We start from the raw sequence: 22,880 nt of genomic DNA on the forward strand, positions 1-22,880 counted from the left end.
GAACAGCCCCACTGGATCAGGCCATAGGCCCATCTAGTCCAGCTTCCTGTATCTCACAGCGGCCCACCAAATGCCCCAGGGAGCACACCAGATAACAAGAGACCTCATCCTGGTGCCCTCCCTTGCATCTGGCCTTCTGACATAGCCCATTTCTAAAATCAGGAGGTTGCACATACACATCATGGCTTGTACCCCGTAATGGATTTTTCCTCCAGAAACTTGTCCAATCCCCTTTTAAAGGCGTCCAGGCTAAACGCCATCACCCAATCCTGTGGCAAGGAGTTCCACAGACCAACCACACACTGAAGCAGCAAAGTCTTTTAATGATCTTAACGGTTACATTTTTAATGATAACGGTAACATTATCAGTGGATATGGGGGTCTGCCTGTATACAGGATGATCTTCCATTGCTTTTTATGCAAATTATTTTAACCATGGCTAAATACATGTGAATGGAAATGTGTTCCATCCGGTTATGACAGTACCCAAATTTGCTCTCATCACACTGATCTAGTCAGTCACTTACCTTCTGACTAAGTAGTTTTGTAAACCACACAAGGGCACAAATATCGATAAAATGTTCTACTCTGCTTTCACATCAATCACATAACTGACAGAGCAAACAGCTTTTATACAAAAAGCACTGATTTTGACATCTTCAACTAAACTTCAAGCATGATAGATTTAAACCATAAGCTTTAAGTTCGAAGAGAAGCAAGACAATTATAGCAGGGTCAGTTCTTCAAGAACTTTGAGCATCAGGCCCAAACACTTTGTTTGGAGTCTCCTCTCAGTGAGAATGACTGACTACAGCAGCAATTTTCAACCTTTTCATCTCATGGCACACTGACAAAGCCCTACAACTGTCAAGGCACACCATCAGTTTTTTTGACAATTGACAAAGCATACCATACTGCTGGCCAGGGAGCCACATTCCCCAACAACCCTACCAATAAATGACCCCCCCCCAAACCCCGTGAAGTATGCCTGGGGATCATTCATGGCACATCAATGTGCTGTGGCACAGTGGTTGAAAATAGCTGTCCTACAATGTGCAGAATTGAAAAACCAAAACTTATTTTGGGCAGGAGGTCTGGTCTAGAGGGTAGAGCCTCAATTTGCCTAAATATAACATCAGAAGGTCACCAGTTCGAGAACACCGGCAGCTCCCTGAATGGCGAGACCTTGAAAGCAGCTGACAAGCCAAGTTATTCCATCTGCTCTTTGGTGTGAGCGAAGAAGAGTCTTGGCTGCCCTCCATGTGAGAGATGAAGGAGCTGCTTGTCATTCCTGCGTGGGAGGCATTGGAGGCCAGAAGTGAGATCAGACCAGCAAGATCCATCTAAAATGTTGTGTGGTTCTTGAAAGAGAGAACCGTTTATGATCCTTGAGGGATTTAGAAACGCCTGCCTATGTAAACCGCCTTGAATAAAGTCAGAGGAGTAATCTGATGACCAGAAAGGCGGTATATAAATACCTAGTTATTATTATTATTAAGGAATGCTGTTGGTGATATTACTTCCTTGTGTGGTAAGTCTAGGAACTCTGATGTATCTAAACCAGGGGTTCCTCTAACCCCAGCCCTGGGGCCCCTTGCAGCCCTTGAGGACTCCCAATCTGGTCCCTCAAGGATGCCCCTGTCTCCAATGAGCTTCTGGCCCTCAGAGACTTGCTGGAGCCTACGCTGGCCTGATGCAACTGCTCTGAGCATGATGGCCAACGGTTCAACCTCTCGAGTGAGCTGTGGGATGAGGGCTCCCTCCACTGCTTGCTGTTTCTCATCTGTGATGCTGCAGCAGCAGCAAAGGAAAGGTTGGCCTTGCTTTGTAAAAGGCCTTTTCTATGCCTTGAGCTATTGCAAGCCCTTCATTCATTCATATAAGTTCCATCTCTAATATACTCATTTATGTAAATTTATTCAAATTTGAAATGTAAATTAATTCTTTTTTTCCCAGCCTCCAACACAATGTCAGAGACATGATGTGGCCCTCCTGCCAAAAAAGTTTGGATACCCCTGTTTTAGATGATAGTCGCCCATAGAATTGAGAAAATTTAGAACCATAGGATGATTTTAGATTTTCCAAAGTAACTTCTGAGGCTGCCATGTATCCCATAGCAGCCAGTGAGAGGACTGATGGCCAGGATCCTATGGGGTCCTATAGGCTGCTAGCAACTGGCTGGATAGGGAGACAAAACATTCCAAAAACCTTGAGTTGGGTATAATATCATCTGAAGGCACCTCTGTGGTCATTCCTGATTAGGCAAACCTTAGGGCTATATGTAGTCCTTGTACAAGTTAATAATTCTCATATCCATGACCCTGTACAAAAGAGTTCTCATATTCAGGCAGAAAAGTGTTAAATGATTGTATAGACTAGGGGTGCCTAAACCCTGGCCCGGGGGCTCCCAATCTGGCCCACGGGGAGCCCCCAGTCTTCAATGAGCCTCTGGCCCTCCGTAAACTTGCTGGAGCCCGTGCTGGCCCGACACAATTCTCAGCATGAGGACGACTGTTCGACCTCTCACCTGAGCTGTGGGACAGGGGCTCCCTCCACTATTTGCTGTTTCATATCTGTGACGTAGCAGTGGTAGTGAAGGAAAGGTTGGCCTTGCTTTGTGCAAGGCTTTTTATAGGCCTTGAGCTACTGTAAGACCATTCATTCATTCATATAAGTTCCATCTCTAATAAATTCATTTATGTAAATTTATTCAAATTTTAAATGTAACATTAATTCTTTTTTTTCCCGGCCCCCGACAGTGTCAGAGAGATGATGTGGCCCTCCTGCCAAAATGTTTGGACACCCCTGATCTAAACCATACCATCCAAATGAGCACTGAAGATTCAAGGCAGAATTTATTTGAATACTTCCCATAACAGATGAAGTTTTAAAAATGAATTTATTCTAGGAATTTCTATCCTGCTTTTTGGCCTCCAAAAAGGCCAACAGAAATTCAACCTTGAAGTCTCAAAATTCATTTGGCTGGTATAGCTCAGTTACGTCACAAACCAATGCCACACAAGAAAGCAATATGGCCAACAGCATGCCTGAGCATGTTTGGCTTTTCCAACGCTGCACACTGAAGGCAGTCATTTTTGTGAAAGACTTCAAGCAAAACCTTTGGGCCTGATGCCAAATGCCCAAGTACTCTTCTACCAAATCTCTCCGGGTAGTAATCCAGCTAGTATAGCCTTCAAGCACTTTCAAGGGCAATTAGAACTACATTGCATGCATACATTTTAGCTTAGAAGCTGGTGGCTGCAAGATGAACTTCCGAAATATTAATCCAATTTTAAAAGTTAGTAGCTAAGTACTATTTGTGCTTTTTATAAACTGGAGTCATGAAAGAGATGCTATAAGGAGAAAACCCCTTTCCCTTCTATATTCTGTGCTGTTCCTAGGTTGCTTTTGCTTGCTGAATACAAGTGGGAAGAAACAGACCGCTACTGTAGATATCATAGTGAACCCACAAGTCACAACTGCAAGCAAATCAGCAGGCCAAGAACTTTAATAAGTTCATCCTCAACTTTACTAAAGGCAGTCTGGCATAAAAGGACACCAAATGAAATATTCTATAGGTATGGCAAACAAATTGAATTATTCTTGTCCAGCAGTTAACCTTTCCCAAGCTGTGAAAATTACCTCTTCTCGAAGTTGCCGCTCTCTTTCTTCTTCAAGCTTCTGGATTTCTGCTAATGACAATGTTGCCTGGGACTGACATGCTCTTGAATTGGATTGCTGGCCCCATGTTGAAGAAGAAGGGAGCTGGGGCAAAGATATACAGAAAATGTCAATTAAAAAGTTTTTTGGCAAAGAGGGTGAAAACACTGATTCATTCATTACACTTTTCAATCAGGAACACTTGCTGCTGCTACTCTCTGCCACAAAAAACACTAATTCATTTACACATGACCCCTACCTTTATAATATCTCCTTCAGCATTACAAAAGTAACTTGTCCGGTCCCACCTAAGCCTCCTGCCCCCAAAATACTTGTTTCAAAGTAACAATAAGTAATAATGATAAGATGCAAGCAGACAAGTCTACTGTAAAATAAATGGGCACTGATCCACTGACACTTCAATGCAAAGGAAAGAAAGCAAATTAAGCAGCTGAGGTAAAGAAGACATAATAAGGAGACACAGTGTTCCTGCATTAAAGAAAGAGTGATGGGAGACAGATCCTTGCTGTTCAGAAGAAATGACATGGAGAAGGAGGTTCAGTTACAATATGGAAGTATCATTACCAACATTAAATGTTTGTGACTTGCCACAGTTTTAGTGAAGCATTTGCTTTCATATGATCTAAGGTAGTGGTACTCAAAATGGCAGGTTGCGACCCATCAGCTCTTGTACCACTGCCTCTGGCCCCTTAAGGGGCACAGGAAGGGGAGAGACAGCAACGCAATCACCAGGATTGTGTCACTAAAGGAGCAAAGGTAGGTGCCTTTACTTACAAAGGGCTGCTGCAATGTCCAGGAATTGCAGGGAGCCCCGTGCAGCCCTCTGCAGGGCTCCCTGAGTCTTAGAATGTTGAAAAACCCTATTGCAAAACACTTCTGGTTTCACGACTGTAAACAGGAAGTGGTTTGCAATAGTTTTTTTCAGTATTCTAACTTGGGGAGCCCTGTGGGGGGTTGCACAGGGCTCCCCGCAACTCCGGGACATTACAGCAGCCCTCTGTGAGTAAAAGCACCCCCTTCACCCCCATTAGCGGCGTGATCCTGGGGATCGTGGCGCTGCCTTGGCCCCTTGCCCTGCAAATACTCACCTCGGAAGTTTTATTCCTGAGAAGTTTGAGAACCCCTGGTCTAAGGAAACGCAGCATTTGCAACATTTTATATATATATATATATATATATATATATATATATATATATATAATGTTGAAAATGCTGCGTTTCCTTAGAAATGCACACACACACAAATAAATTTTAGGTAGAACAAATTGCTTCCCCCTCTGTGAATACTCTGGGCTAGAATAAAAATAATTAGAATCTACATCAAAGAATGTTGAACCTTCTATAATTTAAAGAAATATTACAGACTTGCATATTTTGCACAATTTATCCCTCTTCCACTAGCCATGAAGTAGGAAAGTGGCACTGTGCAGGTACACTAAATACTGTAAAGTACTATAATGAAGCTTCCCTCCTCCATTTTTACTGCTCAAACACATCTGTTAATAGATTTTGCCTAGTTCCTGAAACTCTTAACTTAAAAAAAGCTGCATGCTCAAAAAAAGTGTTTATTCTCTAGGTGTAATTATTGACTAAGGGATTCAGCTGCAATGAAAATACTAATAGGTAGAGGTGTGTGAAAACAATTATTTTTTCATAAATATTGGTGATTAAAAAATGGGAAGAGGCAATAAGCGATGTTGTGTTTATAATCCAATTCATTTTATTTACTTTTAAAATGTTTATACGTGCACTAGAGTGGTGATATAGGGTCATCAGATACAGCTATTCTAGGCATCATTGCTCTTCCTGGCATCACAGATTTTTATTTACATTACTCTAATCTCATTTACATTTACTTTTTAACTGCTAGATGTGTGCTGTAGAATGAAGTGAACAAGGCTTTCTCTTAGGCCCTTTGGATAAAATGCAAGGAGCCATGGGTTGACGTATTCTCCCTGTTCGCCATCAGTACTTGGATCATTCTTCTGTCCCATGTTGGTGTTACTTCAGCAAAACCACATCAAATCCTGTGATTCTTGCTGCAGGGCCAACTTCAGTGCTGGAGCAGACAATGAGGTGTTGATGATGCCAACCATATCAACAGGGCCTGGGTCTGCACATTTCCCCTGAGGGCTGGGGATAAGAATAGGCCCTCAGTTTGGCTGTACTTGTCGTAAGAGGTGACTAAACAGCCACCGGGTAGATGGGACTCGTCAGCCTGGGAAGGCAGCTCATCTGAGAGAAGGAAAACTCTGACCCCAAACCTCCACTGCCTTGTGGCTACATCCAGTTATGGAAAAGGCTTCAGGAGTCAACCTCGAGGCAAAATCCGGAGCCGGAGTCCCTGAGGCAGTTCATGGCTGAACACAGTCACATTCTGGCAACTCCTGCAACGTCGCTGGAACCAACCGTATTGGCTTCTGCCTTTCCATTGGACCATTTCAGCGACGTGGAGAGGGAGGATTTGCTGCATGGGTAACAGTCTATCCTCCATATCTACCTTACCCAGGCTTCGCGCACTGGAAAGGACACTCTGTTCCAGAACACTGTTCAGAGTGCGATACCATAGTCTTCCGAGACTGAAGGATGCCAACAAGAAGAATCTCATTGAAGGCTATGACACAACACTAAGTAACAAGGAGACATTACTCTTCTCCTCTTGTATGTGTTAAATGTGTATGTGTTAAATATGTTAAATATGCCAATAAAGCAATGGTTGCGACCCACCAGTTTGTATAACACTTCCCCCATCCCTTTAAGGGGCAAGGGAAGGGGACAGGTAGTGATGCAATCCCCAGGATTGTGTTGCTAAGGTGGGCAAGGGGGTTGCTTCCCACTGACTTGTAACTAAGTTGGGCTGCTGGAGGTGCAGGGAGCCCTGTACAGCCCTCCACAGGGCTCCCGGAGGCTTGGAATGTTCAGTAAAAGTGGGCGCAAAGCACCTCCTGCAAAATGGAAGTGCTTTGTGCCTGCTTTTACTGAACATTTCAAGACTCAGGGAGTCCTGTGAAGGGCACCTGCGCACCTCCTACAATCTTACCTAGTTATAAGTAAGTGGAAAGCACCCCCTCTCACCCCCCCTTAGCTTTGCAATCCTGGGGATTGCATCACTGCCCTAGCCCCTCTCCTACAAATACTTACTGAGGGCATAAAGCTCCCTCAAAGTTTGAGAAACACTGCAGTAAAGGATTCTGATGCTGAAGTGACAAGGAGACATCTGTTACAAAACAACCAATGTAACAAAACCACTCAAATAACTTAGTTAGACTTGGGGGGAGGGGGGAGCAGATACAAACTCTGGACAGTTTCATACCAGTATGAACATTACTTGATTTTTCACCATTGGCTGACTGGTAGCATTGTGCCTAAGATATTAGGAAAGTTCTGACAAGAGAGCTCATGCATTCCCATATCATCTCTGGATGTGGCAATAATCATCAGGAGTAATTATTTAGGTGTGACCCAGAGTTAAATCCCCACTGCATGTGCTGTTGACCTCTTTAACTACATTTTGCCTTTGTATAGAAGCCTCTGCTTATTAGGTGCAATAAATCAGGGACTATTGCAGACCTGCCATGTTCATGGCAGGGACTGTGAATTATTCAAGTCTTCCAATAGCAGCTAAAAATGAGACTATCACTCCTTGTTATGGGCTTCCCTTCTTCATTCCACAGTCATCCCTGCTTGCCTGTTTTATGGTAGTGTGGCATCATGGAATTGATAAGAAGGCTTCCAGATCCATACTCTCAACCGGAAGCACTCCAAAGGAAGCTAACAGAGGCTGCAGCCCAGGCACAACATAGTTGGCCTTTGAAGCCCTGGAGAGGTCCCGCAACACATTCTGAATAATGGACTGTGAGATGATGAGGCAGTGCAAAAAAGGATAATGAGGAATTTTAAAAATTAATTTGTTTGTTAATTTGAATTTTGTGTTAAATTATTTCGTATTCCCTCTCCCCCCTAAAAAAAACCCACTTCTACGAATAGGGAAACTGGACTGACCACTGATGGAAGTTAGGCACAACTGCATGCATCCCCAAGGTGTCCAAGGTTGCAAGTCAGGCTTTGATGATGGCAGCTTATGCTGTAGCTTAACCAGACAGATTCTGTGTGAATCAGGCTGTGAGCCCAATTCACAAGACTGGGTTCAGGGCAATGAGAAAATGAAGCAAGTTGCACCACAACAATACCTTCATTTGTGCAAGTTGCTGCTGTTGTTGCTGCTGCTGCAACCGGCGCAGAGCTTCCTGCTGCTGCTGCCGTTGCCTCAGAATCTCTTTCTGACGTTGGAGTTCCAGCTCCTTACGCTTTCGTTCCTCCTCCTCCTCATGCCGCTGCCGGGCCGCTTCCTGTTCCAAGCGCAGTCGGTTTTCTTCTCGTTGACGCTTTGCCTCCTCTTCCTCACGTGCCCATTTGGCAGCCTCCTCTTCCTTCCCAGAACAAAAATATGCAGAATCCCTAAGTGAACTTGCCTAGCTTTAGTTCTCTTAAACATGCTTCCCTAAAGATGAATTGCCAGTTGTAGTAAGAGCTTAGAATGTCACTTTTTCTAGAACATAACCACAATCTTATGGAATATAGCAGTGGTTCTCACACATTTAGCACTGGGACTCACATTTTAGAATCAGAATCTGTCATGACCCACCGGAAGTGACGTCACGACCAGAAGTGACATCATCAAGCAGGAAAATTTTGAACAATTCTAGGCTCCAGTCCTACCCCACTTACCCTGGAGTAAGTCCCATTTACTATCATTATTAAAAGAATACACATTGTAGCTTGTTCAAAGTACAGGTCTGTAACATTTCCCCAAATGCAGTCATATACCATGGTAGCATCAAGTCTAATATATCAAAAATAAAATATTGAAATGAATGGGAACCCACATGAAATTGGCTTGTGACCCACATGAAATTGGTCCCGACCCACAGTTTGAAAAACACTGGAATGTAGCAAGCATTGACTTCAGAATATTCCCCAGCATTCCCTGATGCTCCCTTTAAAAAAAAAAAATTCACATTACAATCCAAAACGGAGACTGCAAGCCACATAGTTGACAATCCAGTTTTGTGCATACACCTTGTTTCAGGTACGCTATAGTCTGTGGAAAACCTGGAAGTAAATTAAGCAATTGGGAGGCCTGAACCTGTTCATTCTCAAACATCTGAACAGCCCCATAACTTCGCTCCTACCCATTGGTAGATTACAGTTTCATGTTTACAGGTGTGCCCCTTTATCCACAAAGGTTCCGAGCTCAGAAGATAAAAAAAGTGACCCAGTTTCACAGAGAAACCAGAAGTGATATTTTAAATGCCATATAAGGCACTGGGAGACCTGGAGAAGCTCTGGAGGGGCTTATTTTTATGACATTAAAAATGTCATTTTCAGTTTCTCCATGAAACCTGAAGTCACTTTTTTTTACCTTTGGAGCTCAGTTTGAGTTCGGCAGAGGCTGGGGAAGATGTCCTTGGCCTCTGCTGAGATCAGAAGCTTCTCCAGAGGCAAGGGGAGCAGAGCTCACATGGAATTTCTGTCGTGAATTGGTGAACACATCTGTGAACCAGTCCCAGCTGTTCGGAACAGAAAACTTTGGCCCCTTTTCACCTGTTTACGAAGCAACTCTTCTCGTTGCCGTCTTTCTTCTTCTTCTCTTCTCCTCTCCTCCAATCTCCTAAGTGCTTCCTCCTGTTGCTGCCGTTCCTCTTCCTCTCGCTGTTGTCTTAGTGCAATTTCTTGTTCCCTCTGTCTCCTCAGGGCTTCCTCCTGTTCACAAAAATAAAAAGAAACATGTTAAGCAATGTAAAGTACATGAGTGGAACCAGAGTCTGGAAAGAAAGGAACATTATTATTATTAATATTATTAACAACAGTATTTATATACTTTTTTTAACTATTCAACATTCTTTAACTTTTGGTGGCAATGGAACCAAAAGGTGTAAGTTAACAAAAGCAAGAATGAAAATTTCAGTTTTTATCAGCCTGCTGTTTTTTCCCCCCCAGGTTTTGAGCCTTCCTTCCTAAATGAAAATGATGTCCCTAGTCTGCCTAATCCTACCTTTGAGACTTGCATCATGGAAATTAGGCTTCTAATTCCTATATACCAGGGGTTCTCAAACTTTTTAGAGGCCCTGGAGGCTGCTGCCTGATTTATAAATGCCAAGGAGTGTGACTATAATGGTGACTGGGTAGCAGTGCTCTCCCCTCCGTGTAGCAGCTTATTTAACCCTTGATGCACATAGCCTAATCTGTCCTGTCAGTTTCATGATCGACCACAAACTGGGTCATGACCAACTTGTGGGTCCCAGACTCACAGTTTGACAACTAGTATAGTGTGTGTGTGTATGTGTGTGTGTGTGTGTGTGTGTATAGCCACAGGTTGAGCCTAATTATTCGCGTGGGTTCCATTCCAAGCACACACTGATCTTTTTTTTGCCTGGATGGCAAAAAACATACTATAGCAAATCAATTTAAAAAACAAAGTTTCTTTGCTGTGGTGTTTTAAAAACAGCTTTGCTTACCTTTGCAATGTTAAGATAGAGTCATTAAGACTCTAAGTCATTAAGTTATTAAGACAATTCAACAATCAGTCTCTCTCAAAGTGCTTAGAAAGCCTTCACTCTGACCCCTCCCCTTCACCAATGCGAAGTATCTTTCTTTCAGGTGCTCAGGGGGAAGGGAGGGGTCCAAAGGAGAGATAAGGATTGATGGATTGTCAGCCAGCTGCCCCCCCATTAAGGAGGCTATTGTTAAAGGACTGTTCAGTTTTTAAAACTATTTTAAAGGGATGCATTTTCCCCTTCGTCAGGGATCAGCACATTCCTTCTCATTTGCAGTGGCCATTTGTGTTGAGTCAAATCCACGTATAAAAAAATCCATGTATAAATAGGCTGGACCTGCATCTATATTTATATCTATATAGGATGATCCACGACTCCTCTGCTAGATTGATTTGGGCACCAGGACACTCAGGGAAGTCACGTCTGCCTGGAAATCCTGTTGCGCAGCCTTCTGGTACACCAGGCAACAGATGCAACTGCCCAGAGTGTCCCGGTGTCCAATCTACCAAGCAGAGGGGCCACATGGAGTTGAAACAAAAAGCTGTGGTCTGAATGGGGACCGTATTTTCATCAAACAGTGGTCATGACTTTGGGTGCCGCTGTACTATACTATGGTTTCCTCATGAGGAAGCTGCCTGAATCATTCACTAATGAGGATATGCTATATCTCCAAAACTAGACGTGGTAGGGCAAAACTGATGCCACTTTTGGAATCCATACCCCAAATTCATATAAAACTACCATAATTTTGGAAAAAGGTTTCTGACTCTCAAATTTGCAGGCCTTTGTAATAAGGACCACACAAAATTTTGAAGACGGTTTTCTTTACAATCCTGCTGTAATTCTTATAGCATATTTGTGAAGTCACCTGCTTCCTGCGAGCTAGCTCTTCCTCTTCTCTTCTTTTTCTTTCTTCCTCTTGCCTCCTAATTAGTTCTTCCTGTTGCCTTCGAAGCTCCTCCTGTCTCTTCCGCTCCTCCTCTTCTCGTTTGGCCCTTAGTTCTGCTTCTCTCCTCTCCTGCTCCAGCTGAAATTACAGAACTAGTGTTGAAAGTGAAGACCATAGTAAGTTAAATATTCCTAGAACATACTGTGTGATTCTCCTTGGTTACATTATTGATTAGTTTCTCTTCATCACCCTTCTCTATAGCTAACATGTGTTAGCTAAGGCCTTCCCTCTTTGTGACCTCTCATAAAAGAGCAATGCCTGCTCCACAATTAGGAAGTCATTAGTAACGTTGCACCCCCTCTGTGGCAAAACAGCAAAGCAATGTTACAGGAACTCTGAAAACAGAAGAGAAATGCAAACAGAACACAATATCGTCTATTTCTTACCTTTGCAGCTTTGGCCTTTTCAAGCTGCTGCAATTGTTCTAGAGCTGGTCCCTGAGCTGTAGTATCAATTGGGAGATCCCAGACACTGCTTCCTTCCCAGACTGCATAGGGAAAAATACATTGTAGGCTAATGAATGTTTAAGATTAGGACAATAAGAAGCCCAAGATTTATAATCCTGTGCAGTCTGGACAATTCACTAGGAATTTAAGAGTCCCACAGTACACAACTTAGACAGTGTAGATTTGGGGAAACATTTCAATTCCTTGAGCACGACTCCTGTGAAGCCTAAGAAGCAAGGGACCCTGCTGGATCTCAGACAGACAGCCTGTTTCACAACAGGTGAATTTGATTTAGCCTCACTGAAAGAGCTTAAACAAGCACAAAAAAAAATATCAAACACAATAGAGATGCAGAAATGAGTAAATGAAAGTAAATAAAACACACACTCTTATAAAAACTTTTGAAGGTAAATATAAACATTTTAAAAATACAAAGCAGCCTTTGTTATCTGTGGGGGTTCAGTTCCTGGAACCTCTGTGATACTGAAATCTGTGGATGTCCAAATTCATGGATTTGGGCCACCTAGTCCCTCCAAATGCAACCAGAACAAGTTTCCAGTTGTGTCCGTAGCCCTTCTGAGGCCCACAGAGGCCTCATGCTGTCTCAATGGGTCTCAGAATGCTGTCCGGAGGATTTAAAGTGAACTTCTGGTTTAAGCAAAAACTGGCCTCAGAAAGCCTCCCAGACATGACCAGAACAAAGTTCTGGTTGCATATGGGAGGTCTTCAGTGGAGTCCAACCACGAGTTCAGAACCCGAGGATGATGACATATGTGGGTTCTGAATCTGTGGATATGGAGGGACAACTATATATATTACAATGGAAGATGCCAACAAAGATCACATTCTGATATTACAATATAATCTCCATAATATTTCTCTCATCTACACAGCTTTAGGCAATCTTCTCACAAGTCAGACATTTTATGCAACATAGGGCGCAATCCTACCCTTCGCTGGGACAGGCAAGCCAAGAGGCTTGTGCTGTATCCAGCGCAGGATAGGGGCCCAAGACAGCTGAGCCAGAGGCAAGAGAAAACTTTTCCCCTTGCCTCCGGGTAAGGCGCCCTTGCCCCATGGGTCTCCTTGGACTTGCATCACCTCCTGAGTCCTTCAAGTCGCTCCGAACTTCCCAGGAATGGGGGTTGGGATCCTGCATAACTGCTGGATTCCAGCCCTGCCTCCCACCCCCTGCCCGTCTGCCCCCACCCCCCCAACCCAGGAATGTCTCCCTCCTACCTCCTCCCCCCACCCACCCACCCAAGAGCCTTGCAAGGCCAATGCAAGGCTCACCACAAAAGCCACCATGGAGGCTGGATTCAGCCTCCGTGTGCCAGCGCAGCTTACTCCTGAGGAGGCACAAATATGCTTTACAGCACGTTTGCAACCGGCCCAAGTCGTTGTCTGGATTGTGCCCATAGTACTTCACAGTGTGGGACACCCAAACTCAGTGTTTTTATGCTTTTTTGAGTTTCAGAAAATATGCAGATCTCTGCTTTATTTTGTATGTCTCAATATTCCTTTTGTGCTCTTTCTATCCTGTTTCTCACGAGGTTCTGAAATTGGACCTGTTCCACTTAAGCCATTTCTGCCCAACATTGCATATACACAGCAGGCACCAAATGTGTATACCTGTGGGCCGGGCAGAAATGGGTTAAAGAGTGCCCAAAAACCTAGGCATGAATGCTTACCTACACTTAAGGGTTAATCAAATAAGAATTTCCATTGTACAATAGTTCCTCCTTATATTTCAAGCATTTCTTCTCATTTGCTCCAAACCTCGTCCACTGAGCCACAGTCTAAATTGCAATCTTTATTTTAATCTTTGCAGAAGAGGAAAAACAGAAAAGATTTAAAACTGAGCATGTAATCTGGGAGACATTTAGTTGCCCTGATTCCTGCAACACACTGCCTTGTGAAAATAGAAAATAAAAAACCTTATCGGTATAGAATGACACAATGCATCTATCCTCATTGTTGTTTGTAGACACAAACATTAAAATACTCAGAACTGGTTTCCTACCTGTAGCTTGTGGGCCTGCTGACTGAAGTTCCCAAATTGTCCCAGTGTCTGGCATTGATACAGAGTTTGTTACAGGTGGCACCATGTTCTGCTCAGCTTTTCTGTAATATAAAGTAGAAGTTTAAACATGTTATCTTCAAAAAGTTCTGTTAAGATGTTAAAATGGATTTTCTTTTACTTTGATACTTTTAAAATCTCACCTTTCTCAAACTAGTATTATACAATTTCCTTCTCATTCCAATATTGCTGAACAAAATCCAACTCTCTGAAGTTTCACAAAAAATAGATTTCATCAAGACTAGCCAGAATTTCAATGCAAACTTTTGCACAACTGATCAATTACCAGGCTTCAGTAAAATAAAAAGAATAGAAGAGAGGACCAATAGAACACAATCAACCAACCATGGATATGACCCCCAACTTCCATTAGACTTTGTTTTTTTCATACTCTGCCAAGAAAGCTTCACAACCTTAAGGGTACTGGCATAAAGCAATTCTGACCTTGTACAGAATGGATCTTCAATAGTCACTAGTACAAATAGGCTATGCACTGAGGGGTCACCAAGCACTGTATTATTTTAAGGTGTACACTTATGTTTTGACTGTGCATTAATGTAAAGGGTGAATGTTGCAAATACATGTTTGCAAACGTGCAAAGAAGTGAATTTGTCAGGGAGCCAAGACCGATCACCAGCTTTCTACCGAGTACAATATAGGCAGCAGCTTGGTATGTTAAATGGCTTTGAGGTGCCATTTAAGTTGCATGGCCATGCAGCTCTAATAGAAGGACCCACACTGCTTCCCTCTCGCTGCTCTGAAGCTGCCCTTGCATGGCCATGGTAGGGCTTTGTGCACTGGAGGGGGGAACATTAGAGAATACAGCCCTGAGTCCCAAATTCTTACCTCATTTTAAGTGCCTGAAACTGCTGCAAGAGGAGAGCCAGCTGCTGCTGCTGCTGTGAAGAGAGGGCTGCTTTTTGCTGTTGTGCTAGCACCTGTGCATACTGTTGTCTTTAAAAGAGAATAGAGCAAGTTCATTGTTCTCAGAATGATAAAAAGTCAGGCATGTGTCAGTATTGGCTGCTACTATTCCTTCCCTCAAAGGGGGAGGGGACTAGACTGGGTGTTAAGGAAAAGGAGCAGTCATAATCTGATGCTGGTGAGAATCTATAATCCTACAAATTTTAAAACAGTCCACTGAAGTCATGAGCGTCCCAAAACTTAAAGACACTCATTGGACACACATTTTTATCTTAGTATCAATTCTCTTGGGATATTCAACTAAATTTTGGGATATTCATTTAACTTTTGAAATGAGTTGAATATCCCAAAATTTACTCTCCACAGAGCTTGGCCAAGGAGTTAACCCAAACCCATGAAATAAGCAAAGAGGTTTCAGAACTGATTCTTCACATCCCCCTCACCCTGATAAAATACTCCTTATTTTACAGTGCTCGAGAAGGCAAGCTCGAGAATAGTCACACTTAACTCTTCTGTTGTGAATAGGAATATTAGCTGTGTATTACATGAAAAGAGATACAAAAAGGTGTTCTAAGGGCAGGCAGTTCAACCTAAGTGTGACCAAAAGTACAGCATTTTGTGTAAAAACTCAATGCTGTGTGGAAGTCCTTCTACTATCGCCTGAGAGCCACTAACACACAGATGAGCATAAATAATTAAAACAGCATTAACACAGCTATTGGAAGATCTTTTTGTGGACTTACTGTATCAAAAACTGCTGGTACTGAAGGTGCTGCATTTGGTACATGGCTGTGAGTTCCTGTTGTCTAGTCAGTTGTTCCTGTTCCAAGTCACACTGTGGACGTGAACAAAATTGGTAACTGAACCTGGGTGGGGGGGGGAGGGGGAACGTATTGATGGTTTAATTAGGTTAGTGGGGTGAGCCTATTCCAAGACAACAATGTTATTTATCTGTTTCAGTTCACCATGTGTAAAATGAAAATTATACATAAGGCTTGTATACATAAGAACAGCCTTGCTGGATCAGGCCAAGGGCCCATCTAGTCCAGCTTCCTGTATGTCACAGTAGTCCACCAGATGCCTCAGGGAGCATGTAGATAACATGATACCTGGTGCTACTCCCTTGCATCTGGCATTCAGAAACAGGCTACCTCTAAAACCCAGAAGTCATCATGGCTTGCAACCTGTGATGGACTTTACCTCCATAAATCTGTCCTATTTCTTTTCAAGGCATCTAGGCCAGGTGCCATCACCATATCCTGTGGCAAGGAGTTCCACATATTAATTACTGTGTAAAGAATTTTTTTTTTGTCTGTTCTAACTCACTTTCTAGTCAATTTTAGTGGCTATGCCCTGATTCTGGTGTTTCAAAAGAGGGAAAATAAAACAGCTAGTGGTCAGAATGTATAAATGGTGTACTGAAATGTACAGACTTTGCACTTGAATCCTGCTGCAAAACTGTATGGAATCTCCACATTCACATGATCACTCTTCAGCCTGCAAGCTGAGTAGTTTGTTCAGCTCTCTTGTATCTATTTTTTTTAAAACTGCTGGCAAGATGTGCCTCACTTCAATTACTGCAGTGTACACTTAGGTAAAAGTGCTCTTTCACTGCAAAAACATCATGGAAAGACTGTTTGGTAGCAGAAGTGAGATTATGTGACAAATTCTATTGCCCTGCTGGAAGTTTTGTGCTCCCTCTTTTATCCTTTCATTTCTTCATTAATTGATGAATTACACTGCCTGGATCTTATCTTAGCAGACCAAGAATAGGTAATATGATTGTTGTTTTTCTGTCTAAAGAAAGCGTGTGAATGTATGTTCCCTTTTCTCTCCTCCCATTTATTAACTTTGAGTGCTATGAAGTGTGAATGACTTTAGGGTTGTGCTGTTTTAAGAATGAATTTTCTCAAGTATAATTAGTTAATTTTGTGTATTAAGAAAGGCAGAAGCTTAGTCTGTGCTGAGCCTTTCACTTTTAAACAGACACCCCCCCCTTCCTTGAATGGCCAGAAGTTTAGATACATCTCCCAATCCTTGAGCATGCTGCCTTCCATTTGAACAAGAGCCTTGTCTTTCAGTGGTTCAGTACTAAGATATAAGTAAGCACACTTAGTAGATAGCTTTACACAAGTAGACCATTTGCTGGTTCTGAAACCAGGCAAGTGTCTATTTAAAAACCATATTTAATGCCAAATGCTGACTTCAGGAGATAGCCCTTGGAGACAAACTTCTGTGGAGTACAGACTCAGTGTATTATATATTGTAAAATATACTAGCTTACACAATATGTTCATTCCCCAGTCCTCATAAGCTTATTTTTCTTCTTAGACTCTGAAAGTATTTTTTACACAGTGGAATGATCCCGTGATCCTATTCTACCTAGCAACCAGGTTTTGCTTGTATTTCACTGGTCCCCAACCCTCCTCCCTTCTATACTCATGACTGACTGCTTATTTACTGAATAAGTATCCTAGCTATACACAATGCTAGAAACTATTACAATTTAGGATTTCAGCTTTACTGAATTAAAAGTGCCTAACATTGTTTGTGCTGCCTCTGGATTTTTATTTTATTATTCTCCATGTTTTTATTCATAATTTGTTCTTCTAGTAAATTGTTCATTGAGTGACAGAACATCACCTCTTAAATGCTTGTTCCAACTTAGTTTGTCACAGCATAGCTAAAGAGCCTGTAAATATGCACCTTAGTACACGTCAAGGATGAACATGTCCCAACACATATGTACTAGGCATTCTGGTAACAGTATCTTAAGAGAGAACACAAGCAGAGCCTGGGACCTCAGCATAAAATCTTAGCTTTTGGAATCTGGGAACCTGCTGCTGTCATTTTCAGACCCAAAATGAAGCAGTACTCCATAGTCTATTTAAGAACAACTCTGAGTGAACTGATGGCAAGGTCTGTTCTGCTTCTCGGGTGAACATCTCTCTCTTACAGTGTTTCATCTTGGCTAAAAATATAGACTGCAACACAGACACAGTCTCTGTAAAGGCCACTGTAGCACTGTGCCTGGTAGCACAAAAGCACAGAAACTCTTCTATTTTGCCTCAGCTGCCTACATTAAAGGTCATGGTTTTATATATTCTGTTTGTTTAATACTTACTATATGTGGTGGTGGTGCTGGACCTGGCGTGAAAGGGACCCTGCCCCACATTTTCATAATGTCTCCAAGCGGCTGGAAGCTGTCATCACATGCTCTTTTCACCAACAATGACATTGTGAAATACCCAGCCTGGAACCACTCTGCCATCTCCTGGTTACTGAAAGGTCCTGCAAAAAATCACCCACCAACATACATGGAAACAAAGGTGAGGTCTCCACCAAATGCTGTCCCAAACAAAGCGCATACGTAGATGTTATTAGGGGAACCACTCCAAGAACGCTAACATTTCTCCACACAAGAATGGGCAATATATAGGACTAAAAACAAGTCATGATTACTTGTATACAGAGCAGTGTGAAGTGGCCATCAAGGTGCAAATATCTGTTCTATACATTTCCTGCTATAGCCGCACAATCCTGCATCTTATCTATATATATATATAAACAAGATATAAACAATATAAACAAGATAAACATTAAACCATTTAATATATTTTATAAATTTTTTGTTTATTTATATTGTTGTCCTGTTACAATTTTATTTACAGTGATTGTTCTTAACGCTCCTGTGAAACAAACAGAAGGTTTACCCTGAATTTCTCCTTGTGGGTCTTTGTAGTACCACTTTTGCATGGCCTCATGGAGTAGCGGTACTGAGGAACCCTTTGCTCTCTGCTCTTGAAGTTTGGCTGCTAGCCTTTCATCGTCCAGGGCACTGTCCTGCAAATAAGCCACCATCTTCTCTGCTTGCTGAAGTAAAGAGAAAGACAAAGTGCACCAGGAATTATTGCAGTTATTGCCAAGTTAAACACAGGCCCTATAATCCGGAAACACTCAGTAGAGGGTATTATGATAAATCCTTCACAGTTTAGGAGTACAAGAGTCCAAAGAGAAGAACCACCACTCTTAAAACAGTTTGCATTTCCTTAAACAAAGTTTCTCTTGAGACTAAACCATATTTAGTTGTTCCAATATCTTTAAAAGACTCGGCTCATATTGCTTATAACTGGAAAACCAGAATCAGAAAAATCACAACACAACAGTATAGCTGTCCACAACAGCTTACAGTATAGCTATACAGATTGACATGCACACTTTTTGAATAGAAAGCCACTTTTGAAAACATCTATCTCATTTTGCTTGGGCTGGAATAATCTACAGTTCAGCACAACACACGAATGATTAATACAGATCCAGCCTTGTTATACATGGATTTTTTTACACGGATTTCACTCAGCACAAATGGCCAATGCAAATGGGAAGGAATGTGCTAATCCCTGGAGAAGGGCAAAAATGCATCCCTTTAAAATCAGTTTTAAAAACTGCTTTATTTCCTGCTATAGACAGACAGTCATGCAAGCGATCATTCCATTCTTCAGCTCAGTCAGACAAAGGCAGGTCCTTTGCATTTCTAATTGCTGACTGTCTCTCTACAATAGTAAGAAAAGCTGTTCTTAAACCACAATTGTAAAGGGACACACTTTTATTTTTTTAAAGTGCTGTTATTTCACACATTTTATGGTATCAGAAGGGAGTCCCAGAATCCAACCACTGCGTATGTCATAGAATCATAGAGATGGAAGGGACCTAATAGGTTGTCTAGTCCAACCCGCTGCCTTAGAATAATAATGTCGAGGTACGACCTTATTCAATTAGGAGCAATGGAGGAGCAAGAAAACTGGAATTGGGTCTTTAAATCTATTTCTCCACTGTTTTTTATCCACAGATGTTTTTTATCCACTGGGGGTTCCAGACCACAACCCTGGTGGATAACAAGAGACGACCTGTAATAGTGTCTTAGAACCAGTAGGTCACAGAACCAACCAGAAGAGAGGCAACCCTGAGTAGCATCAGGAATTGATTCAAGATATGAGTTTCGCTAATCCATTTGAGAACAGTAACCACAATGCCATCAAATTTAACATATATTTAAATTGAAATTTGCCTGGAAAGTCCAATTTGCCTGCAAATTTGCTTGGAAAGAACTGTCACTTGCCATAATGGGATAAACAGAAGCCATCATTTGAAGGGAAAGAAAAGTACCTACCCCAATCAGGCAAAATCAGAGCAAGTAAAGAAGGCAGGCAGAGGATTTGGACAGCCACAAAACTCAAATGGTTTTGGAAACAGACACTTGAGAAAATTTATCCAACTTCCTTCTTTCAGCCTGGAGTTATGGGGGGGGGGAGTATTTACCTGTCTGCACCATCTGTTCTCCTTGCTAGATAGATTTCATATCCAGCAACCTCTGGATTTTTTTTTTTAACTCATCTATTGAGAGTTGATGAACTGAGAGAATCCATAGGAGCCTGTGTGCATTCTAGGTGTAACAAGAAGTGTGTTTTGTAAATAAATGCTTTATATAATACAGTAGGTCTTCCCTGGTTTATTATCAGTGTTCCCCTTTGCTCCTATGTTTCGTATAGTTTTAACTGTCTCTCTTGTTGGATTTTTTTTTGTGCTACTATTAATTTTTTCTTTTTTGCTTTGTGCTGGTGTGCTCCATGGTGTTTTTATCTATCGTTGTAAACTGCCTTGAAGTTTTAAGAAAGGCAGGATACAAATCTTTGAACTAAATCAATATGGGAAGCAGTCCCTCTTTCTGGAAATTTGAGTTACAGAAAATCTCCTTGGGAAGGGCCTTCTCCACACAAACTTGTCCACTGGCTCTAAGAATGCGACCACATGGGTAGTATTGCTTTGTTGAACAAGGTGGGGAGATTTGGAATAGCATCCATGGTTTGCCTGTATACCAGAAATCCAAACCATGGTTTGGTTAGCTAAAATAATGTTTGGATATGATGTCTGAACTGACCCATAAACTAAGTGTCTAAACATGGACATCTTCAAGAACAGAAGAGAGGCAAGTAGTGCTCATGAAAGCAGGTTCCATTCTGTCATTAATCCCTGGGTCACATTCCAGTGTTCAGCCACATCAGAATGCCTTTTACTGCTGACAAATACTTCATATATGCATATAGCTGTTTTAGGATTACTGAAATGCCAAGTATTAAAGCTGAACTGTATCTTGGAAAAAAGCACCTTTTATTATCCTGGGAAAAACTAAATAGTATCAATTTAAAACATGTTGCCCCCCTCCTTCCCCCATATCTTCCCTGTGCCCAAGAGCCAGAACCTGTCATCCCTGACAATATGAAGAAAAAGCCAGACAGAGATAGTCCTCAAAAGTTTCCCTCCCTGTTATGTGGAAGACTAAAAAAAAACACCAAGGCAAAGTCCTATCAATCAAAGATAGAAAGGTCCCCAGGTGTGGATCTTAGTAAAAGGTTTGAACAAGAAACCTTAAAGCAAAATGAAGTCCCTTAAGTGTTTAAACTCACATTTCCCTAACTGTACTTACTCCAACTATCAGCATCCATATTCCATTAGACTTCTCCTGTCTAGGTGAGGTGGATGAAACTTGGCAACATACACATTCATTCCAAGAAGGAACACACACTTGACCTTTAAGTAATCTAGGTTTCTCTTGCACAAGCTTTGAAAGGTAGGTACAACCTCCCAAATGAGGTTCCACAACCCCATTGGGATTGAAACTCACAGGTTAAAGACCACTTTTTTAGAACACAGGGTTGGCTAGGCTGAAGCAGAAGCTAAAAATTTCTGAACCTAAAAATTCCCCCCTTTTTTTAATTAACTCAGAAAAAATTTCTATTTCTTTTTGAAATAGTTAGGTTGTGACTGTTTCCACCTGAATTAAGTAGATAGCACTGCAAAAGTACTACCAAATTGAAATATGTCATTGTTTTTATTAGTACATCAATTTAGTTTTGCCAATTTTTCTGATCAATATCAAGGAAAGCCTGGTAAAAACTAACTGTTACCAGGACCTTTCTAAAATGAGTTTTCCACTCAAGTTGCCAACTGCTGGCACGTGTGAGGAACTTGCTAGTCTGTTGCTTAGCACATTGATCCAATCTTTCATTGGATTGGATCTAATAAGGTTCCATATTAAACTCCAAAGGATAAGCAGCTGACTTGTAAACGCTTCTGCTGTTACGAGTCAACATCCCCAATTGGACTTAATGACCAGGACGTTCTGTCTTACCTCCTAGAAAAAAGCCAACAAATCTCTCTTTACTCAGAGCCAAGTGAGAATCTCTCTAAGTGTAGTTATCTGCTCATCTGAGATTCAAAACTTTCTCAATTTGCTCCATAACATTCTTAGCATAGGGTGATTATTAGCTCCATAGTAAATATACATCCAGATTCTGTTGTGCAAAACTGTATATAAACTGTGTCTTAGTTCCTAGAAATACAGAGCTTCTTTCTGTAACATGTGAGATGAACAGTGTGCTTCTTTTCTGAGTCAGCCTACCAACCTAGGCCACAACAGAAATAATAAACTGATATTGAGCCAAACACATAGTTTCTTGCTTCATCTACCTGGGAGCCTGATTTCCTCAACCTGTGTTTTCTGACATCACATATGTGAATGCTAAACTCAGAGGTCAACATCAATTCTTCCATTCCTTATATGGAATTCACATCTGATGTAAGCATATATTGTTTCGTCAAACCTTTCAAAAAAAGGTAAGAGATGGTATAGTTGGTTGCAGATATATAAAGAGTATAGTAACCAGGTTCAGTTCAACTAGGTTTCAAGAGACTGAACACTCCCCCTCTTGCACTCTACATCTCCTCCAGTCTCAGCAAAGTGGATGGCACTGAAGACAGCTTATCCCAGACTTCTTTTGCAGCCTTAAGGATGACAAGAAGAATAGGAAAGGCTACTCATGTAGGAGTTTATACAAAGTTTTACACTAAGTCTATATGCTCTATCTGACATTAGAGATTTATGCTCAATGTGGAGATCATCCTAATCATGTTCTCATTATTATTGTTTCAAATCCTTCAGAGGAAAAAACTGACTTCCCACTCTTCACCTGATGGCCTGGTGAAGACTCCAAAGGCATGACTGAGGTAGATGTTTCTGACTTCAAGGAAGAAGAGGAGAGAGCATCAATGTAAGAACAGGGGACACAGACATCAGAGTTGATATCAATGATAGAAATCTGTGGTGCTGAAGTTGGAGAAAACATGATTGATGTTGACACTGCACGAGCTGGAACAACAACTGGTACTACATTTTTATGTCAAAG

At 41.7% G+C, this 22,880-nt stretch overlaps 1 protein-coding gene across 1 annotated transcript in view; it reads right to left on the reverse strand.

Annotated features, from left to right (window-relative positions):
* The window catches only part of GIGYF2 (GRB10 interacting GYF protein 2), a 104,001-nt gene that overhangs the window by 9,727 nt on the left and 71,394 nt on the right, over window positions 1-22,880 (reverse strand). The window contains exons 13-22 of the mRNA XM_066619059.1: window positions 18,351-18,510; window positions 17,762-17,928; window positions 15,381-15,472; window positions 14,560-14,667; window positions 13,657-13,757; window positions 11,574-11,674; window positions 11,107-11,265; window positions 9,286-9,444; window positions 7,872-8,111; window positions 3,643-3,765 (exon numbers count right to left, since the gene is read on the reverse strand). Of these exons, the coding sequence (XP_066475156.1) occupies window positions 3,643-3,765; window positions 7,872-8,111; window positions 9,286-9,444; window positions 11,107-11,265; window positions 11,574-11,674; window positions 13,657-13,757; window positions 14,560-14,667; window positions 15,381-15,472; window positions 17,762-17,928; window positions 18,351-18,510 (1,410 nt within the window). The remainder of the gene's footprint in view (window positions 1-3,642; window positions 3,766-7,871; window positions 8,112-9,285; window positions 9,445-11,106; window positions 11,266-11,573; window positions 11,675-13,656; window positions 13,758-14,559; window positions 14,668-15,380; window positions 15,473-17,761; window positions 17,929-18,350; window positions 18,511-22,880) is intronic.

This window comes from Tiliqua scincoides, chromosome 3, assembly GCF_035046505.1.
Source record: "Tiliqua scincoides isolate rTilSci1 chromosome 3, rTilSci1.hap2, whole genome shotgun sequence".
Taxonomy (NCBI): Eukaryota; Metazoa; Chordata; class Lepidosauria; order Squamata; family Scincidae; genus Tiliqua; species Tiliqua scincoides.